Here is a 26,099-nt window from a genome sequence, read left to right as displayed (position 1 = left end):
AGCCTTCACCCCCCACGTGCATCAATGAGCCTTTGCCGCACATGACCCTGTCGCTGTTCATTCACTTTACCTGTTATAATGTTATGTTTGTGTACACGTACCTTTATTTGTGTAATTTTATATATATATATATAATATATATATATATAAGATATTTTACAGTTGAGCATAACTACATTTCTAACGTTATTTTTCTTAGGACTAAAAATATGTTTTAATCACAGAACTACGCCACCATTTAATAACCTCACTGAAACACATTGTAATCACTGTAATGGTTCACATTGTTTAATTTGCATGTTTTTCTAGAACGATCATAAACGGTTTCATAAAAAGTGTTTTCAGACATTCTAATAGGCCTATAGATTTTTTTAAATACATTCTTGCAAAAACCCAGCAGAGACCCAATCTATTAGTAATTGGCAATCCATTCACACAGCAACAGGTGTGTTTTTGCATCTGCGCGAAACGTCCATCACTTCGCACCATTTGTGCGCATGTGGTGGGGGGTGTTAGTGCGCGTCATTTAGTATGTTGCGTAGTCTCGAGCTCTTGCGTCGTGCGCGAGCTCAATAAGCACCGCACTAGGTGCGCGCGCGTGCCGTGACAGTCGCCATTTTATTTTGAAAAATCCAAATCGAACCGAGGGAGAAAGCGACCTTTTATCAGTCAAGATCAGAACGAAGAAATACGACGAAAATGATCATCCGCTCGTAATTTTTCCAGGATCGAGGTAACACCTCCTCTCGCCGTGTTTGGGGTTTTGCTAAAATATTACAAACAGCTAAATATATAAATTGTTTATCATATGTTTTCTGCTCGGCTAATTTAACGTTAGCTCGTTACTTAGCGTGTAGCTTACCTTGCTGGTTTTAACGGCAAAAAAGTCTTAAAATCCCAAACGACTCTGCGCGTACTGGTACGTTCACTGTTAACGGTCTGTAGTAGTTCGGTGGATATGCTCATTTATATGGATTTTTGAAAACATAAATATAAGTAAGGCTCTTGTGGTGAGCGCTGTAGCTACATGGTCACTGGAGTGATTTAGACAGCGAGTTTGTTGCCTTGCTCAGTTTCTCCAACCATATAAATGTGTTGAGTGAGGCCCGAGCGACAGCAGTGTAGCCGTATACAAACCATTCGTGACTGCTTATGTTCACTCGCACTGATTTACATGATCTTGCATGTATACTGAATTGTTTTTACTCAACTATCAGTGCATTTAATACGCCTCTATAGACAAGTAAGATGTTTGGTTGCCAGATTTTAGCAAAATTGATTCTAGAACTGTATGCGGTGGACGTGTTTGCCAGTATTTAACTCTTGTATGTTATACATGTCTAACATTAATGCCCAAAACAAGCAAGCAGACTGGTCCTGTCAGCTAAGTGTAGATCTCGGTGAGCATGTCGGGAGCAGGCTAGTGCTCGTCACCGTTCGAAACAATGAGGTTTGGGCTCTTAGCTTAGCAGTTAGCCAACTCTGGATTAGCATGACTGCTGTTGAATCTGACAGAACTGGACGTTAAAAATATATCGTGTATTCATTTCGTGGTAATTTAGTTGAGTAGGTGATACATCTCTACATGAAAAGGCGTTTCGTGCCAAAGTTATGCAAGTTAGATATTAATAAATAAGAAGCAACTTTGATTAAAGATGAGTTAGCCCTGGAATGCTAACGGTGTTTTCCACAGCCAGACTGGGAGTGTTTGATCGTTTGAAGTCGAATTGTTGTTAGGAGCGGTTTCGTGAAAATAGCGCACACCACCTATTTGTAATGCAGGTTAATTTATATTTGACATTTTAACCAGTCACCTGTGTTGTTTTACATAAGTGTTTGAAACTGAAATTATCCTTTATTGCTTAAATGCCCTAAATCATTTTAGTTATTTCTGTTGTATTTTGTTTGCACTCAATCTTTCAAAAACGATGCTTCGGTAACATTAGTTAAATGAGTTTAGAAAATACTGCTGCATGAAAATCAGTCTTGCTTGTTTAAGATTTCAAAATGTTACACTTCATACATCTATTTAATCATAACTGTTCCTGCAAGCCCTTGGCAGCTTTATTGTATTAGTAACTGAACGTACTAAAGGTTTATTTACTCTGTTTGTTCGACCCTTCAACTTAAGTCAAGGCCTGTGAGAGTCTGTGTATGACTTCCGGTTTTACAGCTGCACCGTTCAGTTCCTCTCAGCTCGTTTAAAATATAACAGAAAGTAACTTGAGTTCTGAAACTTTACTTTTGTTTAATTATTATTTAAAAGGGTTAAATTGTAAGGTTTTAATGAGTTAAACTTTTTTACAGGTAATGGTTATCCAAAAATGAAGATTATTTGCTAACCCTCCTTCCAAACCTGCATCCTAATTTGTAAAAAGTGTCCTACGTTATTTTAACGCATATATTCAAGCATATTCTCCATGTATTGCATATGTAAGCATATATTTTCAGCTTCATGGATATTTTTATTTTGGTATCACCATTGTCATGTACATTGTTACCATCACAAAGTCTATTCGTTTCCACTCCCAATGTAACACCAAGTTTAGCATTTTATCAACAGTAAAATAAAAAGTTAATCTTTTACCATACGTCTTAATGTATCGCAGTAATATTGTACTGTGAGCTAATATGTATCAAATCGTGACATGAGGGTATTGTTACACCATTACCATTTTGTAATATAAATAGTCTTCAAACTTCACTCAACTCGATTCTGTCGAACTTTCTTCTTGAACACTTGTATGCGCCCGAGTCCATTCACGTGAATCGCGCCACAGTTTCGAGTGCAACCAAACTCGGGCCACATTCCTCAGCTAGTCTGCGTTCGCTACTCCTGTGTGCTCCTGGGTCCGCTTGACAGTATTATCTGACAATGTGAAAGCACCCTTAATTTACTTAGGGAAAATGTGGGACACTTCCATGCAGTCAACTGTTGCAGCTTACTCTATATAGTGCCGGTGCAATCAGACTGATGTCGGGTGATAAAATAATCTTATAAGACTAATACATTAGACCAGGGGTCGACAACCTATGGTACGCTTGCCAACATCAAAGCGCTCACCGTCTCCCAGCTAATTGGGTGTTAAGACCTATGTATCAGTAGATTAAACTGCAAAAGGGCAAAACGTGTATGTATTTAATTTGAATAAAAGCCCTGGATCTTGCATACGTATGTGCTAGGGATGTAATGATTTACTCAACTCACAATGCGATACGTTTCATAATACGATTTTCCTCATGGTTTTTTTTTAATGACAAATTATAAAATGAGTGTCCCTTTTATTTTTAGAGAATTTTCTTTGTAAATTTAAATATATTTTATGTCAAATAATAACTTAATTGAAATCCTCAAAGTCTCTTCAAGGAGATCTTGCAATGGTGTTTTCTTGGGCTTCATAACCCTCATCCTGCACTGAGGAATAGCAGAAATAAAAAAAACTTGGTCAAGTTTAAGGGTTTCACATTGTTATAAAGGCAAGATTTTAATTATTTGTATCATTACACATGCAAGAATTAGAAAAACAGAACACCTTTAGATAAATATGCCATAATAAATCAATTAATTATTGAGAAATAAATCCATGTACACATTTAGAGAAAGTTAGTATAGATTCCTGCTGTCTGTGGAATACATCCTTGCGCTGGTCTTTTACTACGGCAGAAAATATCCTAGGATCTTTCGCTGTGAAAACACTGAGCGCGTTTACATGCACACCAGTAAGCTGATAACTCACAAATATCAGCTTATTGAAATAACCAGTTTTCCCCGTTTACAATGCAAGTAAACTGCATTTACATGACTTAATTAATAAAAACCGGTTATTTCCTGGTAGTGATATCAGAAATAATAACGTCCGTATCTGTCTCAGAGTATTCCAAATGTTATGTCAGTTGTGATGTTAAATAAAGTGTGCAGTGTGCACCATGTCAGTGGGAGATTTTCAGCTTATATTATTGTCTCGTGCAGTTACAGATGAAGCGTTTTGACTGAACCTCTTCTACTTATGCTGCATGAGATGAGAACAGATTTAAATGAGGCTGTGTTTGTGATATATGTCCTTATTTCATGCAAAACGCTAGCTCGCTCTGTCTAGATGCATTTAAATCTGCTCTAAGTTTGCGTTTTTTTGTCACCTATGAGCTCGATGGCAATCGCGCTCGACGCCTCGAGTGGAGCTGCGAATCCGCAGGTCAGTGTGGTTTGGCCTGTTTTCTTTTACATGCGGACAGAGGTGATTTGAGCCTCTCGCTGTAATAATTATTAGTCGTCCGAAAGTCAAAATGCGATTTGAGTCAATGTAAACTACTCGCTCGCTGTCGCCATGCTTCTGTTTGACGGCTCGCGCACCGCTCGCGCTCAACTTCCATATGAATGAACTGAAAACATTTTTGTTCCACTTTTGCACCTGTAAAGTGAGATTACAGTATATGGTTTCATGTCCCTGCTTTTTAAAGCGTGTATTGTGATTCGTTTAACATCTCAATCGACTTGAATTGTCACACATTTGTATCGATTTTCAACTGGCTCATTACATCCCTGTATGTACATTTTTAGATAATAAACCCTCATAGTCACACTATAGCCTGTTTTTTTTTTTTAAGTTAGGTGCTATAAATACGATTAAAGTGTGACATTTTTATCCTGTGCTAACACGTAGATCTGACAAACCGCTCGGTTGCTCTTCATTGATTATCCCTCTGTGTGCTTTAAGGTTGCTGACTGCTGCATTAGACTGTGTAATGTAGGGCTGCAACAAATAATTGATGATAAAAATCAGCGACAATGATTCTCATTGTCGATGAGTCGGGTCTGCTCTCTGTGAACGGAAAACTTTCTCCAGTCGTGGGAAAAGTACATGATCCAAGCTGCCCAAAACATGAGAATTTTTTATTTTAAGCTTCAAACCTTTTTTATATATTGAAAAAATGAAGTTTGCACTAAGAGGTTGCACTAAATGATTTTATAAAAACTGGGGTCCGTCCTTTACTTAATTTTGTCAAAAGTATGCCACTTATATTTGATGATTTGTAATATATATTTTTTTGATTATTCTATGGACATATTTTTGTTTTTCGGTTTCATTCAAATTTGTATAACTGTTTTATTATTATTACTTCTCTTTTTTATTTCTTTTTTTATTTCTTTTTTTCTTCCTCTTTCTGAAATGTCTTAAGATTAATTCTCCTTGAGGGTGGGTGGGGTTTTGGGTTCATGGGGTTGTGACTGTTCATGTTTGTGTCCACCCTTAGTAGTTGTTAATGGGGAAAAAAGGAATGTATAGTTTTATTAATATTGTTTTCTTTGCATATTCCAATAAAAAAAGAGAATAATTTAAAAAAAGCTTCAAACTATTGCATTAGCATTTAACATACCGTCATCTGCTGCGGTCCGATCTGTCAACCGCTGACAGATGCGTTTTACAGATTATATCTATAAATGTTACTGATTCATGCAAGTATTTCCATTTTGCATTAAGGCACTTCCTAAAAGTCACTGAATGATTACAAACAGAAGGCAGTTGAGAGGGAGAATTAATATTTCAAAATGTAATTCAAGTATTTTATGAGAGTAGTAAGTACTAAGATGTTTCTTATAGCATATTTACAGGATAAAGAAATGACAATAACAGGTTATTTTGTTCAAAGCGAATGTGTGTGTTCCTGCAGTGCATTACTCTTATCTGGTAACACTGAGTTGTTGTTCTTTTTCTTATTATTTTAATGTGGGGATTTAAACTGTCCTTTTGCGTAGTAACTTTTTTTGCGCATAATGTATAGCACAGATATACCCTTATGACAATTAACCATGTTTTGTGGCACATTGATTACCATTTGTATAACCATACCATAGCTAAAGAATAGATTTGAAGCAAAACCATGGTTCATTTGTGGTTACCCTGAATAATAATCCTTATTATTATTTATTTATTTTTTGGTTTTATTCGTTGTAAAACCATGGTTTATTTTTGTAATTCTGTTAATTTTGTAATATTCACTATGTATGTTTTTAAAGCACTTAGCTGACATGTTTGTTTGAAGGTCAGGATGTGGAATAGTGTTTTTTCAATGGAAAAAAAAAGGCAGGTTTATCCGATTAAGCGGACAAATAATCGACCAACTAATCGAGTAATCAAAATAATCATTAGTTGCAGCCCTAGTGTAATGCATTGTATGTGTAGCACGTTTGAGTTCCACAGAAGTCGTGTCCCAAAGGAATATATTTAGATAAATATTATATGGACCAAAAACAAGACATTTCTCAATGAAGAAAGTACAGGTTTGGAGCAAGTAAATGGCCGTTTGTTTTTGGGTGAACTGTACCTTTAATGTGTTATGGAAATATTGTTGAATGTTTTATGAAGCTCTCATTTTAATTTGCCCTTTCTGATTGCTTTTTATATATTTTGTACAGATGTTACACTAAGAACTGCACTGAAGGACATTATTTGGAATCAGCATCCACCCAGACACTCTGCTTGTTGGACAACAGACACTTTTCACACCTTTTGGGGGGGGGGGGACCGACAGAAGTAACCTATCACTGAAGTGACTAAAGGGGAATAATGGTGATTTTGCGCCGGGCTCGGCCGCCTGCTTCCGCCCCAACCAGCAATGAATCTTGACTCGCTCTCGCTGGCTTTGTCTCAAATCAGCTACCTGGTGGACAATTTAACTAAGAAAAACTACAGAGCCAGCCAGCAGGAAATACAACATGTGAGTGCATTAGTGGTTTGATGTCTTAAATACACTTAGGCTGTGTTCAGACTGCAGGCAAATTGAATATTTTTTTTCTCAAATCAGATCTTTTCAGGCATACAGTCTACACTATTAATTACAAGTGATAAAATAAGATTTGCATGTCCAGACATAACCAACCATCTGCATGGATTGCTTTGGTAAAGACGTAGGCATGCCCATGTATGAGACGAGATGTTTAAAATGGATGCAGGAGAAATGGAAGTGGCAAATCTGATTGTGATGATATTTCAAACCACCTTCATCATAAAACATATTTGGAAAAATCTGACTTTAACTGGGGTTGTTTTGCTTTCCAAACCCATATGGATTAGGGCTGTAAAATCGATTAATTGTGATTAATCGCATCTAGCATAAGTGTTTATTTACATTATGTATGTATGTGTATGTATATATATATATAAAATGTAAACAGACTTATGTTAGAAGCGATAAAGCCTTAAAATGTATTTTTGCTGGCAGTCTGAACATGGCAGTTTTTAACCTGGAATTAGCGAAATAAAAGTACTGACAGTGTTGTTGCTTTTTCTCAGATTGTGAATCGTCACGGCCCTGAGGCAGACCGGCATTTATTTCGCTGTCTCTTTTCCCATGTGGATTTCAGTGGCGATGGTAAAAGCAGTGGCAAAGATTTCCACCAGGTAATATATGTGGCTTCTGTTTTGAAAGTGGAGACTGTTTATTCAAAATAAAAGCATATTAGTGTTTCAGTATTTGTTTAACGTTTTATTTCACATCTCATATTTGCTTCAGACACAATTTCTGATCCAGGAGTGCGTGTCTCTTATTACGAAACCAAATTTTATTTCAACGCTTTGCTACGCCATTGACAATCCCCTGCACTATCAAAAGGTTTGTTCATCTGCCTTTCAAATGTAACCTTTTATGTTCAATGTTTTAAGTGCTCGTTTTATAATGCATTTAGTTCATTGTTTGTATGTCTGCTTCTTTGTAGAGTTTGAAACCATCACCTCATTTATTTACTCAGCTGAGTAAAGTTCTCAAGCTTAGCAAGGTTCAAGAGGTAGGCCGATGCATTTCACAATAGTCAAAATTAGTTTTCGTCAAATGAATAAAATGTAAGAACTGAATCTATCGCTTTCTCCAGGTGATTTTTGGCCTTGCTTTGCTGAACTCCAGCAGCGCAGACCTTCGAGGGTTTGGTAAGTGTTCACTTCCTGAGTTATTAGTTTCATTTTCACTTCTGCGGCATTTAGATGCTGTGCAAATTTTCGCCGCAACAAACCCTGGTTGCTTTCTTTCACAGCTGCTCAATTTGTGAAGCAGAAGCTCCCTGACCTTCTCCGCTCGTACGTGGACGCAGACCTCGGAGGGAATCAGGAAGGTGGCTTCCAGGACATTGCCATAGAGGTTCTGCATCTGCTCCTCTCCCATCTTCTGTTCGGTCAGAAGGGCACGAGCGGAGTCGGGCAAGAGCAGATTGACGCTTTCCTCAAAACACTGTGCAGAGGTCAGTGGAAAAAAAATCTACTAGAAGATTGATTCTTACATGTTATATTTGGCTAGTTCTCCAGATTGGAATCTGTTCTCCTGCTGTGAGCTGGAGTCATTTAGTCCTATGTTTTTGTTTGTGTCCCAGATTTCCCGCAGGAGCGCTGTCCTGTGGTGCTCGCACCACTGCTGTACCCTGACAAACGGGACATTCTCATGGACAGGATCCTGCCAGACTCTGGAGATTTAAACAAGACCATGATGGAGAGTTCCCTTGCTGACTTCATGCAAGAAGTTGGCTATGGCTTTTGTGCAAGGTATTAACCATTTAAATAGAAGAAACGTATTTGTAATTTGCTCATCCCCATGTTATTCCAAAGTTGTTTTGGCATGTGTTATTGCCAATAATATGGTTAGTGTATAGAACAAGTATTTTGTATTCCAAATGTAAATGTATAAAAAATGTACTTGGAGAAACACCAAAAATGTGCTGTTGATATTAGATGCAATAAAGGGATGTTGAAAAGGGATCCTATGGATTGATTGATTGATTGATTGATGTTTCCACAGTCTTGAAGAGTGCAGGAACATAATCCTGCAGTATGGGGTGCGAGAGGTCACAGCCAGTCAGGTGGCCAGAGTGCTGGGCATGATGGCCCGCACTCACTCCGGGCTCTCCGACGGCATTGGCCTACAGGTATGTTCCCTGTCTGGGCCTGTTTTTGGTTCTGCTGGAATTCTATTGTAACAAAGCTTGGTTAAAGAAAGGAGTGTGAGCAGGTTTGACTAACTGGTTTATGTATTTGTAGTCCATTTCCAATCCAGTGGGCGGAGGGATCTGGAGTGATGGGAAGGACAAGAGTGATGGCTCTCAGGCTCACACATGGAATGTTGAAGTTCTGATTGATGTGGTCAAAGAAGTGGTAAGATTCTCATTATTTTAGATAGGACTGCACAGTTTGGGGGGAAAATCAAATTGTGAAACCACTTAATATTTTAACCAGTTTAAAAGCGCTTCTCGTTACCATTTTGACAAATGTTTGTTGCATGTGGAGTTTCTAAATGCATGTTATAAGTGACAAAAAAAAAAGCAGCAGAGTTGTATATATGCAATGTATATTGTAAATATTAGTCTCTGCAATTGGATAATGGCAAGCTGTATTATGATTTTAGATTTATTTATTTTATTTTTTATTATGCAGCTCTAATATGAAATGCTTTACCTGGTTAAATGTCATTTATTAGGCAGCGAAATTGTCCCATATGTTTTGCTGTGTTTGACTCTGCTTATTCTCCTCAGAACCCCAATCTGAATTTTAAAGAGGTGACCTATGAGCTTGATCACCCAGGCTTTCTGATCCGGGACAGTAAGGGTCTTCAGATAGTGGTCTATGGGGTCCAACGGGGTCTGGGAATGGAGGTGTTCCCAGTGGATCTCATCTACAGACCATGGAAGCATGCAGAAGGACAGGTAAAGAAAGTCATTAAATTGCTCATCTAAAAATTTGCATAGGAAATAAAGAAGCATATTAAATCCCTGCTTTTCTGTTCTCCAGTTATCGTTCATTCAGCACTCCCTGATGAGTCCTGAAGTGTTCTGCTTTGCTGACTACCCCTGTCATACGGTTGCCATTGACATCCTGAAGGCCCCACCTGAGGATGACAACAGAGAAATAGCCACATGGTTAGTGCTGAGCCATTTAAGACAATCTAGTGTTTCCAAAAAGTGACTGTTTGGTCCATCTGTATGATTATGATCTCCTTTCACTTTGGTTAACAGGAAAAGCTTGGACCTAGTGGAGAGCCTCTTGCGCCTCTCTGAAGTTGGGCATTATGAACAGGTGAAGCAGCTCTTCAGCTTCCCCATCAAGCACTGCCCGGACATGCTGGTGTTGGCGCTGCTGCAGATCAGCACCTCCTGGCACACTCTGCGTCATGAGCTCATCTCCACTCTCATGCCCATCTTCCTAAACAACCACCCCAACTCCGCCATCATTTTGCACTACGCTTGGCATGGACAGGTGGGTGGATTTGACATCTATTTGAAGAGGCACAAAGTTTCTTTATGGTGTCACTGCGTACTAATATGTGTGTGTTATGTTTCCAGGGCCAGTCCCCCTCCATCCGCCAGTTGATCATGCACTCTATGGCCGAGTGGTACATGAGAGGAGAGCAATATGACCAGGCCAAGCTATCTCGCATCCTGGATGTGGCTCAGGACTTGAAGGTACCAATCTCCTCAGCTCCTACATCCTTCTGTCATGAGTACAAGATAATGGGTTTGGGAACTGAGGAACGGCTCTTATGCAAAACTGGTTCTGAAACATGTTTTTAAATTCTGTGCATTGCAGTCTCTATCGATGCTGCTGAATGGTACTCCTTTTGCCTTTGTTATTGACCTTGCTGCACTTGCCTCTCGCCGTGAATACCTCAAACTTGACAAATGGCTCACTGACAAAATACGAGAGCACGGGGTAAGTGAGCATTCATATTTACACTGATGTTCAAAAGTTTGGGTTTTTTATTTTTGTGCTCAGCATGGCTGCACTCATTTGATAAATGTTAAAAGCTGTAATTGCGTTTTTGCAGTTAAAAATAACTGCCATCACAGGAACAAATTACATTTTTAAATAGTAAAGCTACATTTTCAGCAGCCATTACTCCAGTCTTTAGTGTGTGTCAGTCTGCTATGCTGGTTTGGTGTTCAAGAAATATTTTCTTTTTATCAGTGTTGAATGCTGCTTAATATTTATATAGAATTTATGTTACAAAATCTGTTGTAACAATTATAAATGCCTTTTACTATCACTTTTAATCATCTTTTTGGATTTCTTTCCAAAAACTAAAAATCTACGGACCCCAAAACTGGCAGTGTATTTGCATTCTAAGCAAATGTAAATGAAAAATGGATGCGTTCTGTCTTCCACCAGGAACCGTTCATCCAGGCGTGCGTCACATTCCTGAAGAGACGATGTCCCTCTATCATGGGTGGTTTGGCCCCAGAGAAAGACCAACCGAAGAGTGCTCAACTTCCTCCTGAAACACTGGCTACAATGCTTGCATGCCTGCAGTCTTGTGCTGGGTACGTGTGAAGCCTTGCAAATGTTTCCAAGTATTTCAAGAAAATGCTTGGGTTGCAGTTAAACACTTGGTTTTGTTGGCTTCTTTGAGCAGGAATGTGTCCCAAGAGCTATCAGAGACAATCTTGACCATGGTGGCCAACTGTAGCAATGTGATGAACAAGGCCCGGCAGCCGCCGCCAGGAGTCCTGCCAAAGGGACGAGCTCCCAGCACCAGCAGCTTAGATGCTATCTCACCTGTTCAAGTAACTGTGACCTTCTTTGCTGATTGAAGATGGCTATAAGTGTGCATTTTATTATGTTGTACTCAAATCTGTTCTGTTGTATTCCAGATGGACCCTCTCTCTGCAATGGGCTCTTTGAGTCTAGGTGTCTCGTCCACCTCTCATACCCCGAGCATGCAAGGATTCCCCAGCCTGCAGGGCTCTGCCTTTAGTAACCCCCAGTCCCCAGCCAAAGCCTTCTCAAACCTACCAAACCCAAACCCCAGCACCGCTTTCCCAGGGATCAACCCCCTCTCTTCGCAGCTCCAAGGTATCATGTGAATTTATACACTCTGGCCCAGAACTTATTGAGGCTTGACTACTGTTTAACATGGTTTATTTTAATTTACATATGCATTTGAATTTCAACAAATTTCTTGAACTTCTTCTCAAGGTCCTCTGAGCACAAGCTTGACTGGGATCGGCTCAGGTTTGAGCATGCCTGCTGTCAGCAGCGACCCCTTTGGCACCAGGAAGATGAGCACACCAGGGCTAAACCCGCCCACGTTTCAGCAGAGTAAGATGAAGGCCTGTAAGTGGTGGTGTGGCTGAGAGAGTGCCAGGCGCCTCAAGCTGTATTTCCTCTCAAAACTGGCCCTCAGTTTCTCACAAAAGTCCTTTTGACGTGCATTTCAGAGTGTCTTTTAATCTGTGTAATTTTCATCTCTGGGCCAAAAAAAGTATAATTAGCATCTAAGAGGAAATACAGGTCAGTCTACATTACTGCAAGATGTTCTTGGCAACTAGTTTGGATCCGTGTGAAAATATCATCAGTTTTCTTCCATTAGACCTATGAAAGGACAACAAGCTGTTTGCCAGGAACTTCTGTTGTTTTTTCTAAATTTGCGCTTTGGTCAATCTTTTTACAAATTAAGTATTTTTTAAATGCATAAAGTGTGGTAACAGGGTTTTCTATGTTGTAGCTGACCTTTCTCAGGTGTGGCCTGAGGCAAACCAGCACTTTAGTAAGGAGATTGACGATGAGGCAAATAGCTATTTCCAGCGCATCTACAACCATCCGCCACATCCCACAATGTCCGTGGACGAGGTGAGATTTGGCGAAAGTAACTGACACCTTGACTCTAATTTTACAGGTGCAGCTTTCACATTCATGGTTATTCTTTCAATGCAGGTGCTGGAAATGCTGCAGAGATTTAAGGACTCGAACATCAAGCGGGAACGGGAAGTTTTTAACTGCATGCTGAGGAATCTGTTTGAGGAGTACCGATTCTTCCCTCAGTATCCAGACAAAGAGCTGCACATCACCGCATGCCTCTTCGGGGGAATCATTGAGAAGGGCCTGGTCACGTACATGGCGCTGGGCTTGGCCTTACGATACGTCCTGGAAGCCTTACGCAAACCTTTCGGATCAAAGATGTATTACTTTGGGATCGCTGCACTAGATAGATTTAAAAATAGGTACTACCATTAGTTTGTCATGGTTTCCCATCCATCATACAATAAAGATCTTGCTTGGAACGTATCTTTATATATGGAGTTGTAAATCTGAGCCACTCTCTTCCTCAGATTGAAGGACTATCCCCAGTACTGTCAGCACTTGGCATCAATAGCCCATTTCCTGCAGTTCCCGCACCATTTACAAGAGGTAACCTAGTTTTTAATCTTATTTTGGTATGTGCCTACAGCATCTTCCCATAATTTCTCGCTCTGCACTAGATGGTTAAACTTCCAACTGAACAAGTCTCCTGTATGTTGTCTATTTTCTGTGTGTAGTATATAGAGTATGGTCAGCAGTCCAGAGACCCTCCTGTGAAGATGCAAGGCTCCATTACCACCCCAGGCAGTCTGGCTTTAGCCCAGGCTCAAGCTCAATCTCAGACCCCTAAAGCCCCCCAACCTGGCCAAGCCAGCACCTTAGTGACCACAGCCACCACAACCACCACTGCTGCCAAAACCACCACCATCACGAGACCTACAGCTGTTGGACCGAAGAAGGACGTGCCAGTAAGTGAACATAGTCACTTTTCTGTAAATGACATTACAATGTTTTGCATATACAGAACTGTTATTTGATGTTTTAATTTCTTCCACAGCCATCAATCAACACCACAAACATTGACACCTTGTTGGTGGCCACAGACCAGACTGAAAGGATCGTTGAACCCCCAGAGAACGTTCAGGAGAAGATTGCGTTCATCTTCAACAACTTGTCCCAATCAAACATGTCCCAAAAGGTCTTTGTTTTTACAATGTATATCATTGGCATGGCATTTTATACTAGACATTTGTGATTTTAACCCCTAAACCATCTCTTGCTGTTTGTTTGAAGGTTGAGGAGCTGAAAGAGACTGTGAAAGAAGAATTCATGCCCTGGGTGTCTCAGTACCTGGTCATGAAGCGTGTGAGCATTGAGCCTAACTTCCACAGCCTGTATTCTAATTTCCTGGACACACTGAAAAACCCAGAGTTTGTTAAGATGGTTCTCAATGAGACTTACAGAAACATCAAGGTAACAATTTTTTAATTTTCTTTAAATATAACAAGTTCAATGACAAAACCAACGTATAGCTAGGTTCTGATGACTTGATGATGTCCCTTTTTGTTTCTCAGGTCCTTCTTACCTCTGATAAGGCAGCTGCTAACTTCTCAGATCGATCCCTGCTGAAGAATTTGGGTCACTGGCTTGGGATGATCACCCTAGCTAAAAACAAACCCATCCTGTACACAGTGAGTTTATTTGTCAATCACCTATTCGTGAAACATTTAAAGATGTTAAAAAAATAAAAACAAAAACTAAAAATTTAGTTTTTATTAATTGTGCTCTGATCAGGATTATTGGGGCTGATTACTGAACTCTGAAAGCAGTATTGCCAATGCGATCACAGATATCGATAATACTTACTACTTAATGTATTTAAATATAAAAAATGTAGATGAGAGTATCATAAATTGACAACTCTTTTATTTATTGGCAAATAACATAATCAATTCCCTCTGGAGGCGTTTAGAGCTTAACAAATACATAATTTGTGTAAAATAAAAATCGGAAAATCTTGTTTAAGTCATATTAATGAAACCATGACAGCAGCCTAATATTCCTGGTGTCATTAAAGACCGATTGCAGGGATCCAATATACTGATACACATGCAACTTATTTCCCAACTGTTTATGTTACTTAAGACATACCTGACAGTGTTTAAGCAAATACTCACTGAGCTGGGCATTTTGACGCCTTTCTGTATGACCATGAGTTAATTTGACCATGAACTCGAAGTTTAAAGTTCACTTTCGAGTTTTCATCTCTGTCTTGGAGCCCACGCACAGAGTAAGCCACTAGGGGAATAGTATCACTTTCGCAGCTTAATGCAGTTTAAATAATACTTTTTATTATCGAGCACGTCCTGCAGTTTAGCAACAGTAAACTGGTTTTATGACAATCACTGATCTAGTTTATTTACTGACATTAAGTTTGGGCTTTTAGGGAGGAACGAAACCGCACCGCCGTGAAGGAAACATCACACTGCCCTAGTTTCTTGCAGTCATTGCTGTAAAGTTGCTGTGGTTGCAATATCTTCTCTCCCCTTAAAGACGTTGTAAATTTATTGTCCTTGTCAGACACCTGGGAGAACTGCCAGACCGGTTAATGTAGTTTTAAACCATTTTTCTATGCGCAGCTAAAATGTAAAGCAATTAAGTTTGTCATCTCTTCAGCCATTTTAGAGATCACCGATCAAACTATTCAAAGCTATTATTGGCCGATAATCGGCGCTCAATCAATCGAAGTGCTCTTCGTTTTCATACCTGCAGTGTTGACCGTATTGTTTTGCTCTCTTCCGTAGGATCTGGAGTTGAAGTCTCTCTTGCTGGAGGCTTATGTGAAAGGTCAGCAGGAGTTACTGTACGTTGTCCCCTTTGTGGCCAAAGTCTTGGAATCAAGTTTGCGGAGTGTGGTAATCATGCAATTTTCTCTCTTGTCTCATTTGTCTTGCTGTCAGGTATTGTGTGGGCCAGTTTTGCAAATACCTGGACGTAGTAACCTCTTAACAATTGGTGTTTTGTAGATCTTCAGACCGCAGAACCCTTGGACCATGGGCATCATGAATGTACTGGCTGAGCTCCACCAAGAACACGACTTAAAGGTCAGTCACTTCTCATTGATGCTTCGATTACATGAGCATATGAGTGGTGTAGTTTTCACTCAGTCCCACACTTCTTTTGTTACAGCTTAACCTCAAGTTTGAGATCGAGGTGCTCTGCAAGAATCTGTCTCTGGACATCAGTGAGCTGAAGCCAGGAAACCTGCTGAGAGACAAAGAGAAGCTGAAGAATTTGGAGGAGCAGCTCTCTGCACCAAAGAAAGAGACAAAGCCTCCTGAAGAGTTGCTGCCTATAGTTACTACAGGTAAAACACTAAAACGGGCACATAAGTTGCATAATTTATTTTTATTTATTATTTTTTTATTTCATGTTTAACCATCAGTAGACTCAGTTTCATTTACAGCTGCTCCCTCGACTCCGGCCACCACCACAACCTGTACTGCCACAGGGCCACCCACGCCACAGTTCAGCTACCATGACATCAATGTGTATGCCCTGGCTGGCCTTGCCCCACACATCAACATCAATGTTAACGTTAGTCTCACAATATATAAACCTAGTTTCATTTCAATTCTACTTCTTATTTTTGAATACTTATAAATTGTACACCAAAATTTCACTGTTTTTTATAGATCCCACTGCTGCAGGCCCACCTTCAGCTGAAGCAGTGTGTGAGACCAGCAATTGAGCGTGCCGTACAGGAGCTTGTGCACCCAGTGGTAGACCGATCAATCAAGATCGCCATGACCACCTGCGAGCAGATAGTCCGGAAGGACTTTGCGCTAGACTCAGAGGAGTCTCACATGCGCGTGGCTGCTCACCACATGATGCGCAACCTGACCGCTGGCATGGCCATGATCACCTGCAGAGAGCCACTGCTCATGAGCATCGCCACCAACCTAAAGAACAGCTTTGCAGCAGCTCTTAGGGTAGGGAATAACGTGGTTTCTCTCATTCAAAATTGACACCCTTTCTAGTCACTTCAAGAATTTTGACCAGATGGACATACATTTTTCAGGCTCCAACACCCCAGCAGAGAGAGATGATGGAAGAGGCGGCTGCTCGCATAGCGCAGGACAACTGTGAGCTTGCATGTTGCTTTATTCAAAAGACAGCAGTGGAGAAAGCTGGACCTGAGATGGACAAGAGACTGGCGACTGTAAGTCCCTGCACACTGTCCTAATTGTTACACCAGTTGAGCACTTGTCACGTCTAGTGTAATCTGTTAAATCTAATTTATCTTGCAGGAATTTGAGCTGAGGAAGCATGCTCGCCAAGAAGGACGCCGCTACTGTGACCCCATGGTGCTCACCTATCAGGCTGAGCGTATGCCAGAGCAGATCAGACTGAAGGTGAGAGCTCTTCACAAGCTTCTCAAAGGTCATTTGGATGAAATACTGGTTCTCTGACAGTGTTAGATTCTGCCTTGCTCCTCCTCTCCAGGTTGGTGGAGTGGATCCTAAACAGCTGGCTGTTTATGAGGAGTTCGCCCGAAATGTTCCTGGCTTCCTACCCAGTAACGACCTGTCTCAGCCCACTGGTTTCCTTGCCCAGCCAATGAAGGTACAGCCCATGTCATTCTTAAAGAGATTTTGTTTGGTTGTCACATCGGGAGAGTAACTCACAGTAACTTGGTTCTTCTGCATTGCAGCAACAGGCATGGCCCACTGATGATGTAGCTCACATCTACGAAAAGTGCATTTCGGACCTGGAGCAGCACCTCCACGCTATTCCACCTGCGCTGGCCATGAACCCACAGACCCAGGCCATACGCAGCCTCCTGGAGGCAGTTGTAATGGCTAGGAACTCCCGTGATGGCATTGCTGCCCTGGCCCTTTTGCAAAAGGTCAGATAAACTCTTGGGGGATAACTTGAGTAACATACAGCAGTGTTGTCTGATTCTGCCTCTTAAAGGCCACTGTTCTGCAGAGTGTCCTATAGTCCTAATTAAACACCTGAAATGTCTAAAAAGGTCTTCAGGATCACCAGAAATCTAATGTCTCTTTTACTCTCAGGCTGTGGAGGGTCTGCTGGATGCCACCAGTGGTGCTGATCCTGATCTGTTGCTAAGCTACAGGGAGTGCCACCTGCTGGTCCTGAAAGCCCTACAGGACGGCCGTGCCTATGGCCCACAGTGGTGCAACAAACAAATCACCAGGTCAGTACTACAACTGACATAAGCTTGTTTGTCTCAGGCATAGATAGGTCTCAGGTCCTAACCTTTTCTTCTATGCCCCCGACAGATGCCTAATCGAGTGCAGAGATGAATACAAGTACAACGTTGAGGCTGTAGAGCTCCTCATTCGAAACCACCTGGTCAACATGCAGCAGTATGACTTACACCTGGCTCAGGTGAGGATAGTGTCTCTTGGATATCAAAGTACACCGATGTAAATAGGCTAGGACTGTCAATCAATACATTTTTTTATCATGATTAATTACACTTTTGTTGTGTTAAGTGCAATTAATCATGCACTTATTGTTAAAATTTAAGCATATTTAAGCCATTGATGTCATTAAACCCGTTAATTTTGTCATAATTTGCTATATCCAAAGTAAACAATCAGAGAACTGTATTTTCTGCAAGCTTCAAGGATAATTGGATACTCCTAAAGAACACCAAATAAGTCCATATAATTATATTATATAATAAATGTATACACACCTAAGCACCCATGAAGAAAAAAAACATAGAATTTAGTATAGTATGTGTACATAGCAACAACAAACAATTGTTTTCATTTTAGCAGAGTCAAGCTGTGATAACGAACAAGACCACACAGATGCCAAAAACTTCTAAATCAACCACTTTGAATGCATAAACCTATGATTACTAATCACAACAACATACACGTGACATCAAACATTATCCTTCCTGAGTGTGTGTGGAAACTGCAAATGTACTGTCTGTACATGAATGCAGCGTGCGATCGGTGATCTAGAACATGCACATACATAGTTTGTGAATCAATAGACTCTCACACGCTTACTGTACCACACCATAGTTGCGCTCTTCAGACACAATCGCAGAATATGACAGCTCGCGTTTAAAAAACAAAGCACACACTCCAATAAGTAATGAACTAAAACCCCTATGTGAGTCTTTTCTCTCCATAGCCCCTTTCACACTGCACGTCGGACCCGCAATATTCCCGGAACATTGCCAGGTCGCCTTCTGTGTGAAAGCAACCATGTCCCGGAATTGATTACCGAATTGAACCCGGGTCGGGGACCTAGTAACATTGCGGGGTTCAATCCGGGACGAGCGCTGTGTGAACAAAAGCCAAAACTAATGCCGCAACGGATGTGACGTAGTAATGACGTAGTTATCATGCGACTCCTAGAGCTTGTTTTTTCAATAATATCGGGAACAAATGCCGGGTCGCATTATCTGTGTATTTGCCGGAATCGCAGTGTGAAAGGGGCTCATGTCTGATGTAATCAGCCTGGCCTCCTTATACATTAGTGCTGTTTTGGACTGTTTGAATGAATTCAATAACTGAAAACTTTCCCAGAGTTTAACGGCTTAAAATGGCCTGAACAGAAAAGCAGAATTGGGATAGAGTTAGAATGGAAATTTCCTCCTACCAGGGTTAGGTGTTTGTAGGTGCTCCGTGTGATTGTGGTAAACTCCTGACTTCTAAGATCATCTAATTGTGTGATGGAAATTTACGTTAATGTTGCAGCTTTACGTACTTCTGTAATTTATTTGCAGTTAAATAATTTTAACGCTTTAAGAATTTAAATTAATCGCGTGCGTTAACTCATTAACAGTGACATAGCCCTAAAATAAGCAGATTCTTACTCTTCTATTTTCAGTCCATGGAGAACGGGTTGAACTACATGGCTGTGGCGTTCGCCATGCAGCTGGTGAAGCTACTGCTAGTTGACGAACGCAGTGTGAGCCACATCACAGAAGCAGATCTCTTCCACACCATTGAGACTCTGATGAGGACCAGTGCCCACTCCAGAGCCAACGCTCCTGAAGGGTAAGATACCATTTATGCTACTGGTTAAATGTTCAGTGACACAATAAACATTCAGTTTAAGTAACCTGAACAACTTCTGTGTAACCACTAGTTTGCCTCAGCTGATGGATGTTGTCCGCTCCAACTATGAGGCCATGATCGATCGTCACCATGGTGGGCCGAACTTCATGATGCACTCTGGGATTTCTCAAGCCTCTGAGTATGATGACCCGCCAGGTCTTCGAGAGAAGGCAGAGTACCTGCTGAGAGAATGGGTCAACCTGTACCACTCAGCAGCTGCAGGAAGGGACAGCACTAAGGCCTTCTCTGCGTTTGTTGGACAGGTTAGTCAAGTTAAAGAGCACTCAAAATATAAGTGTTGAGTCCCAACTTTGGTTTCTTAAGACTAGAATTGGCTTGATTCACACTAACGTTGTTTTTTCACAGATGCACCAGCAGGGAATCCTGAAAACAGATGACCTCATCACACGCTTCTTCCGTCTCTGCACAGAGATGTGCGTGGAGATCAGTTACCGTGCTCAAGCTGAACAGCAGCACCCGACCACCAGCCCTGCCATCATCAGGGCCAAGTGCTACCATAACCTGGATGCTTTTGTACGGCTCATCGCCCTTCTGGTCAAACACTCCGGAGAGGCCACCAACACGGTCACCAAAATCAACCTGCTCAACAAGGTTGGTATGCTTACCACGGTTTGATGTGGCTCAATGTTGACCTGTTTTTTTTTTTGTAGGTCTTAATTTTAATGCTGCATTTCTTGTCATGGTGCAGGTTCTGGGCATTGTGGTGGGTGTGTTGATCCAGGATCACGATGTGAGGCAGACGGAGTTCCAGCAGCTTCCATACCACCGAATCTTCATTATGCTCCTGCTGGAGCTTAATGCACCAGAGCATGTCCTGGAGACCATCAACTTCCAGACTCTCACTGCCTTCTGGTAAGCACATGGCTTTGTATCTGGTCAGATTTGTCATCGTTCGGCCAATTATCATGGGCAAAATCCAGTCATTTCAATGGGAATCCATGTATTTAGGAATTTCACGTGGGTGAAAGATTTTTCCCACGCAAATTTGGCAACGGTATGTTAGTAACATGGATTTGTCGCATTTACCAACATGCTTGCTTTTAAAGTGACTTCTTTGTGAGCTTGGCTTCATACATCGCTACAATAGATAATGGACAATGGACCTTTTTTTGAGATTTTGATTGCGACCTCACTTTTACTGTTTTGATCAGTCTTTGAGTATTTAAAGGCATTGTCTCTTTCAGCAACACCTTCCACATCCTGAGGCCGACTAAAGCACCTGGCTTTGTGTATGCTTGGCTGGAGCTCATCTCTCACCGCATTTTCATTGCCAGGATGCTTGCGCACACACCACAACAAAAGGTCTGTATCTGCTGTATATGTCAGGAGAGTTCAATCCTGATCTAAGGAGGACCACTTTCCTGCAAAGTTTCTCTGACTATAACTAAACACACCTGAAACGGCTAATCAAGGGCTTCAGGATTACTGGATTGTTTTGGAGCAAAACTTGGCAAAAGAGTGACCTTTCAGGAGCAGGATTGGGCACCTCTGATGTTCCTCCACATCCCATTCATGCCAGTCAATCCCTGACTACCTACTGTGCCTTGAATGTCTTTTTCCTCTCATGCAGGGTTGGCCAATGTATGCCCAGCTGCTGATAGACTTGTTCAAGTATCTTGCACCCTTCCTAAGGAATGTTGAACTCAACAAACCTATGCAAATTCTCTACAAGGTATTAACACAGTCTTGCCTCCAAGTCTGTCTGGTGGATCACTGGGTCAGTTTGTGACGTGCGTCATTTTTCTCCTCTATTCTCCAAGGGAACCCTTCGTGTGCTGCTTGTCCTGCTCCATGACTTTCCAGAATTCCTGTGCGACTACCATTATGGCTTTTGTGATGTCATCCCGCCCAACTGCATCCAGCTGAGGAACCTGATCCTGAGTGCCTTCCCCCGCAACATGAGGCTTCCAGACCCCTTCACACCTAATCTGAAGGTAGAGAGTTGCACCCAACATTTGACATCATATGTGATGCTTTGTGGTTTAGTATGTAGTCGTAACTTCAAGGATACTTGTGGTGTGTACCAACAGGTGGATATGCTGAGTGAAATCAATATTGCTCCCCGCATCCTCACCAACTTCACCGGTGTGATGCCATCCCAGTTTAAGAAGGATCTTGACTCCTACCTCAAGACCCGCTCTCCCGTCACCTTCCTCTCTGAGCTGCGCAGCAACCTGCAGGTAGACGGTGCCACTCTGAATCACAAAACCGTTCACAACAGACCCGTAAGTTAATCTTTTGTGGCATTATTTGGCTCTTGACAGTAAGACATTAGTTCTCATTAGTTCTCATAAAAACTGTCCAGAGGCTAATTCAATGATTTTCTTGAGTGTAAATGCAAGCCTGACTCACCAACCCTCAATTTTAGGTGTCCAACGAGCCTGGAAACCGTTACAACATCCAGCTGATCAACGCTCTTGTGCTGTACGTTGGAACCCAGGCCATTGCCCACATCCACAACAAGGGCAGCACTCCCTCCATGAGCACCATCACGCACTCAGCACACATGGACATCTTCCAGAACCTCGCAGTCGACCTAGACACTGAAGGTGAGATGCAAAAAAAAGTTTTTTGTTTTGTTTTGTTCCCTCTATTTTTCGTTTAAATGTACTTATTTTCCTCCTCCCAGGCCGCTATCTGTTCCTGAATGCGATAGCCAATCAGCTGCGTTATCCAAACAGCCACACACACTACTTTAGTTGTACCATGCTGTATCTGTTTGCCGAGGCCAACGCTGAAGCCATTCAAGAGCAGATCACCAGGTATGGCATTTAATTATTTTTTTTAAACAAATGATTATGGTTTAAACTTATTAAAAAGGGTCATGAATTGAGAAATTTGGCATCAGTCCAAAAGTTAGTCCTTCTGTTAGTCCAAAAACAGCTTTTATTGAATTAAAAGTTTAGTGCGACGTAACTCCACCTCTAAGAAGAAAATCAACGCCTACTTCCACACCATTGTCTCTTTAGCCCCGGCCACTGATTCGTGCATGTCATGTTGCAGTAAATACGAGAGAGACTCAAACACAGGAATACTCCAGAAACAAAATGATAGAGACGCCTCTGATTACAAGATGCTTTTAAGTGCCAAGTTATAGAAAAACAAAGTCTTTGCATTGTGATCCTAACATTACGAAAGCGTGGGGGAACTTAATTTTGAACAGTTATTGTTTTGATCAAAGCCATTCCCTGTAATCCTGAATAAAAGCTTCAGTGAGAGACATCTTCAGTTTTGACATCTGTTGAACTTCATTTTAGTGTAGGTCAAAAACAGAATAGAAAACAGCTTATTACTTCTAAATTAGGATGTTTTTGATTTATTAAAAATCTTTAACATATTTTAAGTCGGCCTCTAATAACATTATAAAATTAAAATGCAGTTCATTACCCTTTTAATAGAGCAATTCAATTTGTATTTAATAATTGTATTAATTCATTAAATATGTATTAGTCTGTCAACATTAGCTCATGTCAGTTTAGTTCCATTATTTAAGATGTGCCTGATTTTGATTAATAATTTATTAGTGCATGTTGAAATTAAGAGTAATAAATGCTTTAGAATTATTTCTCATTAATTTTAACAAATGCAACACTTTGCGTGAAGTGTAATAAATGAGAATAAGATCTAATAATAAGTGAAGTTAACTGAAGTGATTGTCGTGCAGGGTCCTGCTGGAGAGGCTGATTGTGAACAGGCCGCACCCATGGGGTCTGCTCATCACCTTCATAGAGCTGATCAAGAACCCTGCCTTTAAGTTCTGGAGCCATGATTTTGTGCACTGCGCCCCAGAGATTGAGAAGTAAGCTGGCCAACAAGACACAATCCCATCTTTGTGTGTTATTACAACAGAAAATCTGCAATGTTTTCTCTCTCACTCTCTCTGCAGGTTGTTCCAGTCGGTGGCTCAGTGCTGCATGGGGCAGAAGCAGGCGCAGCAGGTGATGGAGGGAACAGGTGCCAGTTAGGCTGCAGGAACTGTTCCTGTGCCCAGAGAGAGAAAGAGCTCTCCCTCTCCCCAACCCTTCATTTGCCCCACCAACACCCTGCACATCTGATCGACACACAGCCGGCACTGGACTACCGCTCTCCTTCCACCGGGCGGCATCTGACCTGAGGAGTTTGTTTTATTTTGTTTAGTTTTTTTTTTCCCTCAACAATTTAAAATGTAAATATTAAAAAGGGACATTTAAGAGCAGATTTTGAGTATTTCTTTGCAAAGGTGAGGCACACGCTTGAGCACATTTCACTCCTTGCTGTTTGGCTCCCCCAAACTCTCCATAAATTATTTTTTGCCTTCAAGACGGATTGACTTTTGTTTGGAAGCTTGGTAGTGGCTAAGGAAGCTGTCTTGTTTCTTTTCTTTTTCTTTTTTTGAGGTTTGGTTTTTAATGGGAGAGCAATCAGTGTGGTGAGCTGATGGGATCGGACCGATGTCCTGGACTGCAGGGGGAGGGGGGGTCACTAGTTTTGCACCTGTGAGGAAACAAATCTTGGGTTGGAGGTTCTCCCTGGCACTTGTACAATTGTGGAAATATTCAGAAATTTGTTGGTAAATTGGATCTTCGGAATTTGTACAAAGATTCAACTTGCAGAACAAAAAAGGACCAATACAGCTCATTTTGTAAGGATTTCGAATGTTTTGTAAATGTATTGGTCCGCGTGTTGTATTTTGTAGTACTTTGTAGTTGCCTTTAGTTCCGCTACTTATTTCCTGTATGTATGCATTCTGTAGTTACTGCATTAAACACTTGAACTGCACATTTGATTGCATTTGTTTTTGGTTGAAATGCTTAGTTGAAGTTGTCATATGGTTAAGTCCTTGTCATTTCTGTTCTGTTCACACTTTTCTGTTCAGTGTGAGTTAATTATACATTTCATATGTTGTTTGGAATTTAATGCTGTTAATAGATTTAATATACTGCATACTGTAAATAGATTTAAGTCCAAGTAAACTACATTCAAGTCCTTTTGGGAAGTTATATTTAGGGTGTGCATACAAGTGATTTTGGCTTGAGTAACTTAATTTCGTGATAGACCACATTTATTTTTTTCCACATATTGACGAATGGAAGGCCATTTAAGCATGTAGTGAAAATGAAGGTTTCAGAATGGATGTAAACTTGATGGTCAATTGAAAATTGATTGAATTTAGAAATCTTGACAAACCTGATGAAATACTAATGGAGAATTTTCAATTGACACCTTAAAGTCAGGCTTAAAATCCTCACTGGCAGGATGTTAAAGTAGCTTTGTTTCCATCCACCTATGTTTATGCACATTTTCTGATGTACCATAAAAAACTAAATAGAAATGCAAAGATGTGCATACATTTTCAAAATGCATATAAAAAAAAATGCTTAATTGTGACAGTAGACCACAAAACCAGTCACAAGGGTAATGTTTTTAAAATTGAGATTTTTATATATTATCTGAAAGCTTTCCATTGATGTATGTTTTGTTAGGATAAGACAATATTTGCTCGAGATACAACAATCAGAAAATCTGAAATCTGAGGGTGCAAAAAAAAAAAAAACTAAATGGAAAAAATTTCATTTAAAGTTGTCCAAATGAAGTCCATAAAAAATGCATATGACTAATTTAACACTTTGATATACTTACAATAGGCAATTTATGAAATATCTTCATGGAACATGATCTTAATATCTGAGTGATTTTTGGTATAAAAGAAAATGTATAATTTTGAACCATACTATGTATTGTTGGCTATGGTCTGCAGGTATATTTGACAAAATGTCATCATAGTAACTCAAATGTTGGTTTGATCATTCTTTGGTTTAATTCCCTCCCCGTCTCACATGATTCCATTACCAAACATCATCCGCAAGACATGACCGCATTTATTGTGAAACGGAAGTTGTTTATGATGTAGGAAAAGAACCACAGTGGCTTCCCTGCTTGCAGCAACCTAGATATTTTGCGGGAATTTGCCAGGAAGTGACGATTTTGTTCTCTTGAACACATGGGATGAAAACACTGCCTTATTCATTAATGTTTTATGCGATATTACAATTTTGTCATGTTAAATTTCCAACTGTAGATGGAAACTAGAGCCCAACCGATATTAGGGAGTTAAAAAAGTCATATTGATACATCGGCGGATATTCTTTATGTGTATATTATAGAACAGTACCAGTCAAAAGTTTGTTATAGAATGAAATGTAAACCCAGGACGAGCTATAGTACTGTGAAGCTTGGGGGATGTTGATGGACTCGATCTACTCCATCTGTTTTTTGATCATCATTCTGAATCCCATTTGTGTACGCTACTCATCGACATTACCCACATGCAAGTGTTGATGAAAAAAAATGCATAAAGCTACAATAAAACAGGGTCTGTTCTTTCTTTTGATATACTGCATGTTCAGATATTCAATATAAGATATGTGTGGGCCAT

At 40.6% G+C, this 26,099-nt stretch overlaps 1 protein-coding gene across 2 annotated transcripts; it reads left to right on the top strand.

The window, feature by feature from the left end:
• The first annotated feature begins 574 nt into the window (after window positions 1-574).
• Window positions 575-24,442, top strand: cnot1 (CCR4-NOT transcription complex, subunit 1). 2 transcript variants are annotated; one of them, XM_067436378.1, is made up of 49 exons: window positions 575-733; window positions 6,416-6,717; window positions 7,293-7,400; window positions 7,513-7,611; window positions 7,715-7,783; window positions 7,868-7,922; window positions 8,027-8,230; window positions 8,360-8,528; window positions 8,782-8,908; window positions 9,021-9,134; window positions 9,512-9,682; window positions 9,768-9,895; window positions 9,992-10,232; window positions 10,319-10,438; window positions 10,563-10,685; window positions 11,142-11,293; window positions 11,386-11,536; window positions 11,624-11,825; window positions 11,949-12,071; window positions 12,478-12,602; window positions 12,687-12,973; window positions 13,082-13,160; window positions 13,289-13,519; window positions 13,609-13,749; window positions 13,845-14,024; window positions 14,126-14,242; window positions 15,356-15,466; window positions 15,578-15,655; window positions 15,741-15,918; window positions 16,000-16,148; window positions 16,247-16,543; window positions 16,633-16,773; window positions 16,862-16,966; window positions 17,058-17,177; window positions 17,266-17,460; window positions 17,630-17,772; window positions 17,858-17,966; window positions 19,434-19,603; window positions 19,695-19,926; window positions 20,030-20,275; window positions 20,373-20,536; window positions 20,869-20,986; window positions 21,255-21,356; window positions 21,445-21,618; window positions 21,715-21,864; window positions 22,053-22,233; window positions 22,314-22,446; window positions 23,349-23,483; window positions 23,571-24,442. In XM_067436378.1, the coding sequence occupies exons 2-49, from the start codon at window positions 6,616-6,618 to the stop codon at window positions 23,647-23,649; spliced, it is 7,128 nt and encodes a 2,375-aa protein (XP_067292479.1). In that variant the 5' UTR covers window positions 575-733; window positions 6,416-6,615; the 3' UTR covers window positions 23,650-24,442. The 2 variants fall into 2 exon arrangements, with proteins under 2 accessions (XP_067292479.1, XP_067292478.1); XM_067436377.1 differs by having other exon boundaries at window positions 21,715-21,909.
• Window positions 24,443-26,099: the final 1,657 nt, after the last annotated feature.

The sequence above is a fragment of the Pseudorasbora parva genome, chromosome 25, assembly GCF_024679245.1.
Source record: "Pseudorasbora parva isolate DD20220531a chromosome 25, ASM2467924v1, whole genome shotgun sequence".
Lineage (NCBI taxonomy): Eukaryota > Metazoa > Chordata > Actinopteri > Cypriniformes > Gobionidae > Pseudorasbora > Pseudorasbora parva.
This window is presented reverse-complemented; position numbering and strand designations above follow the sequence as displayed.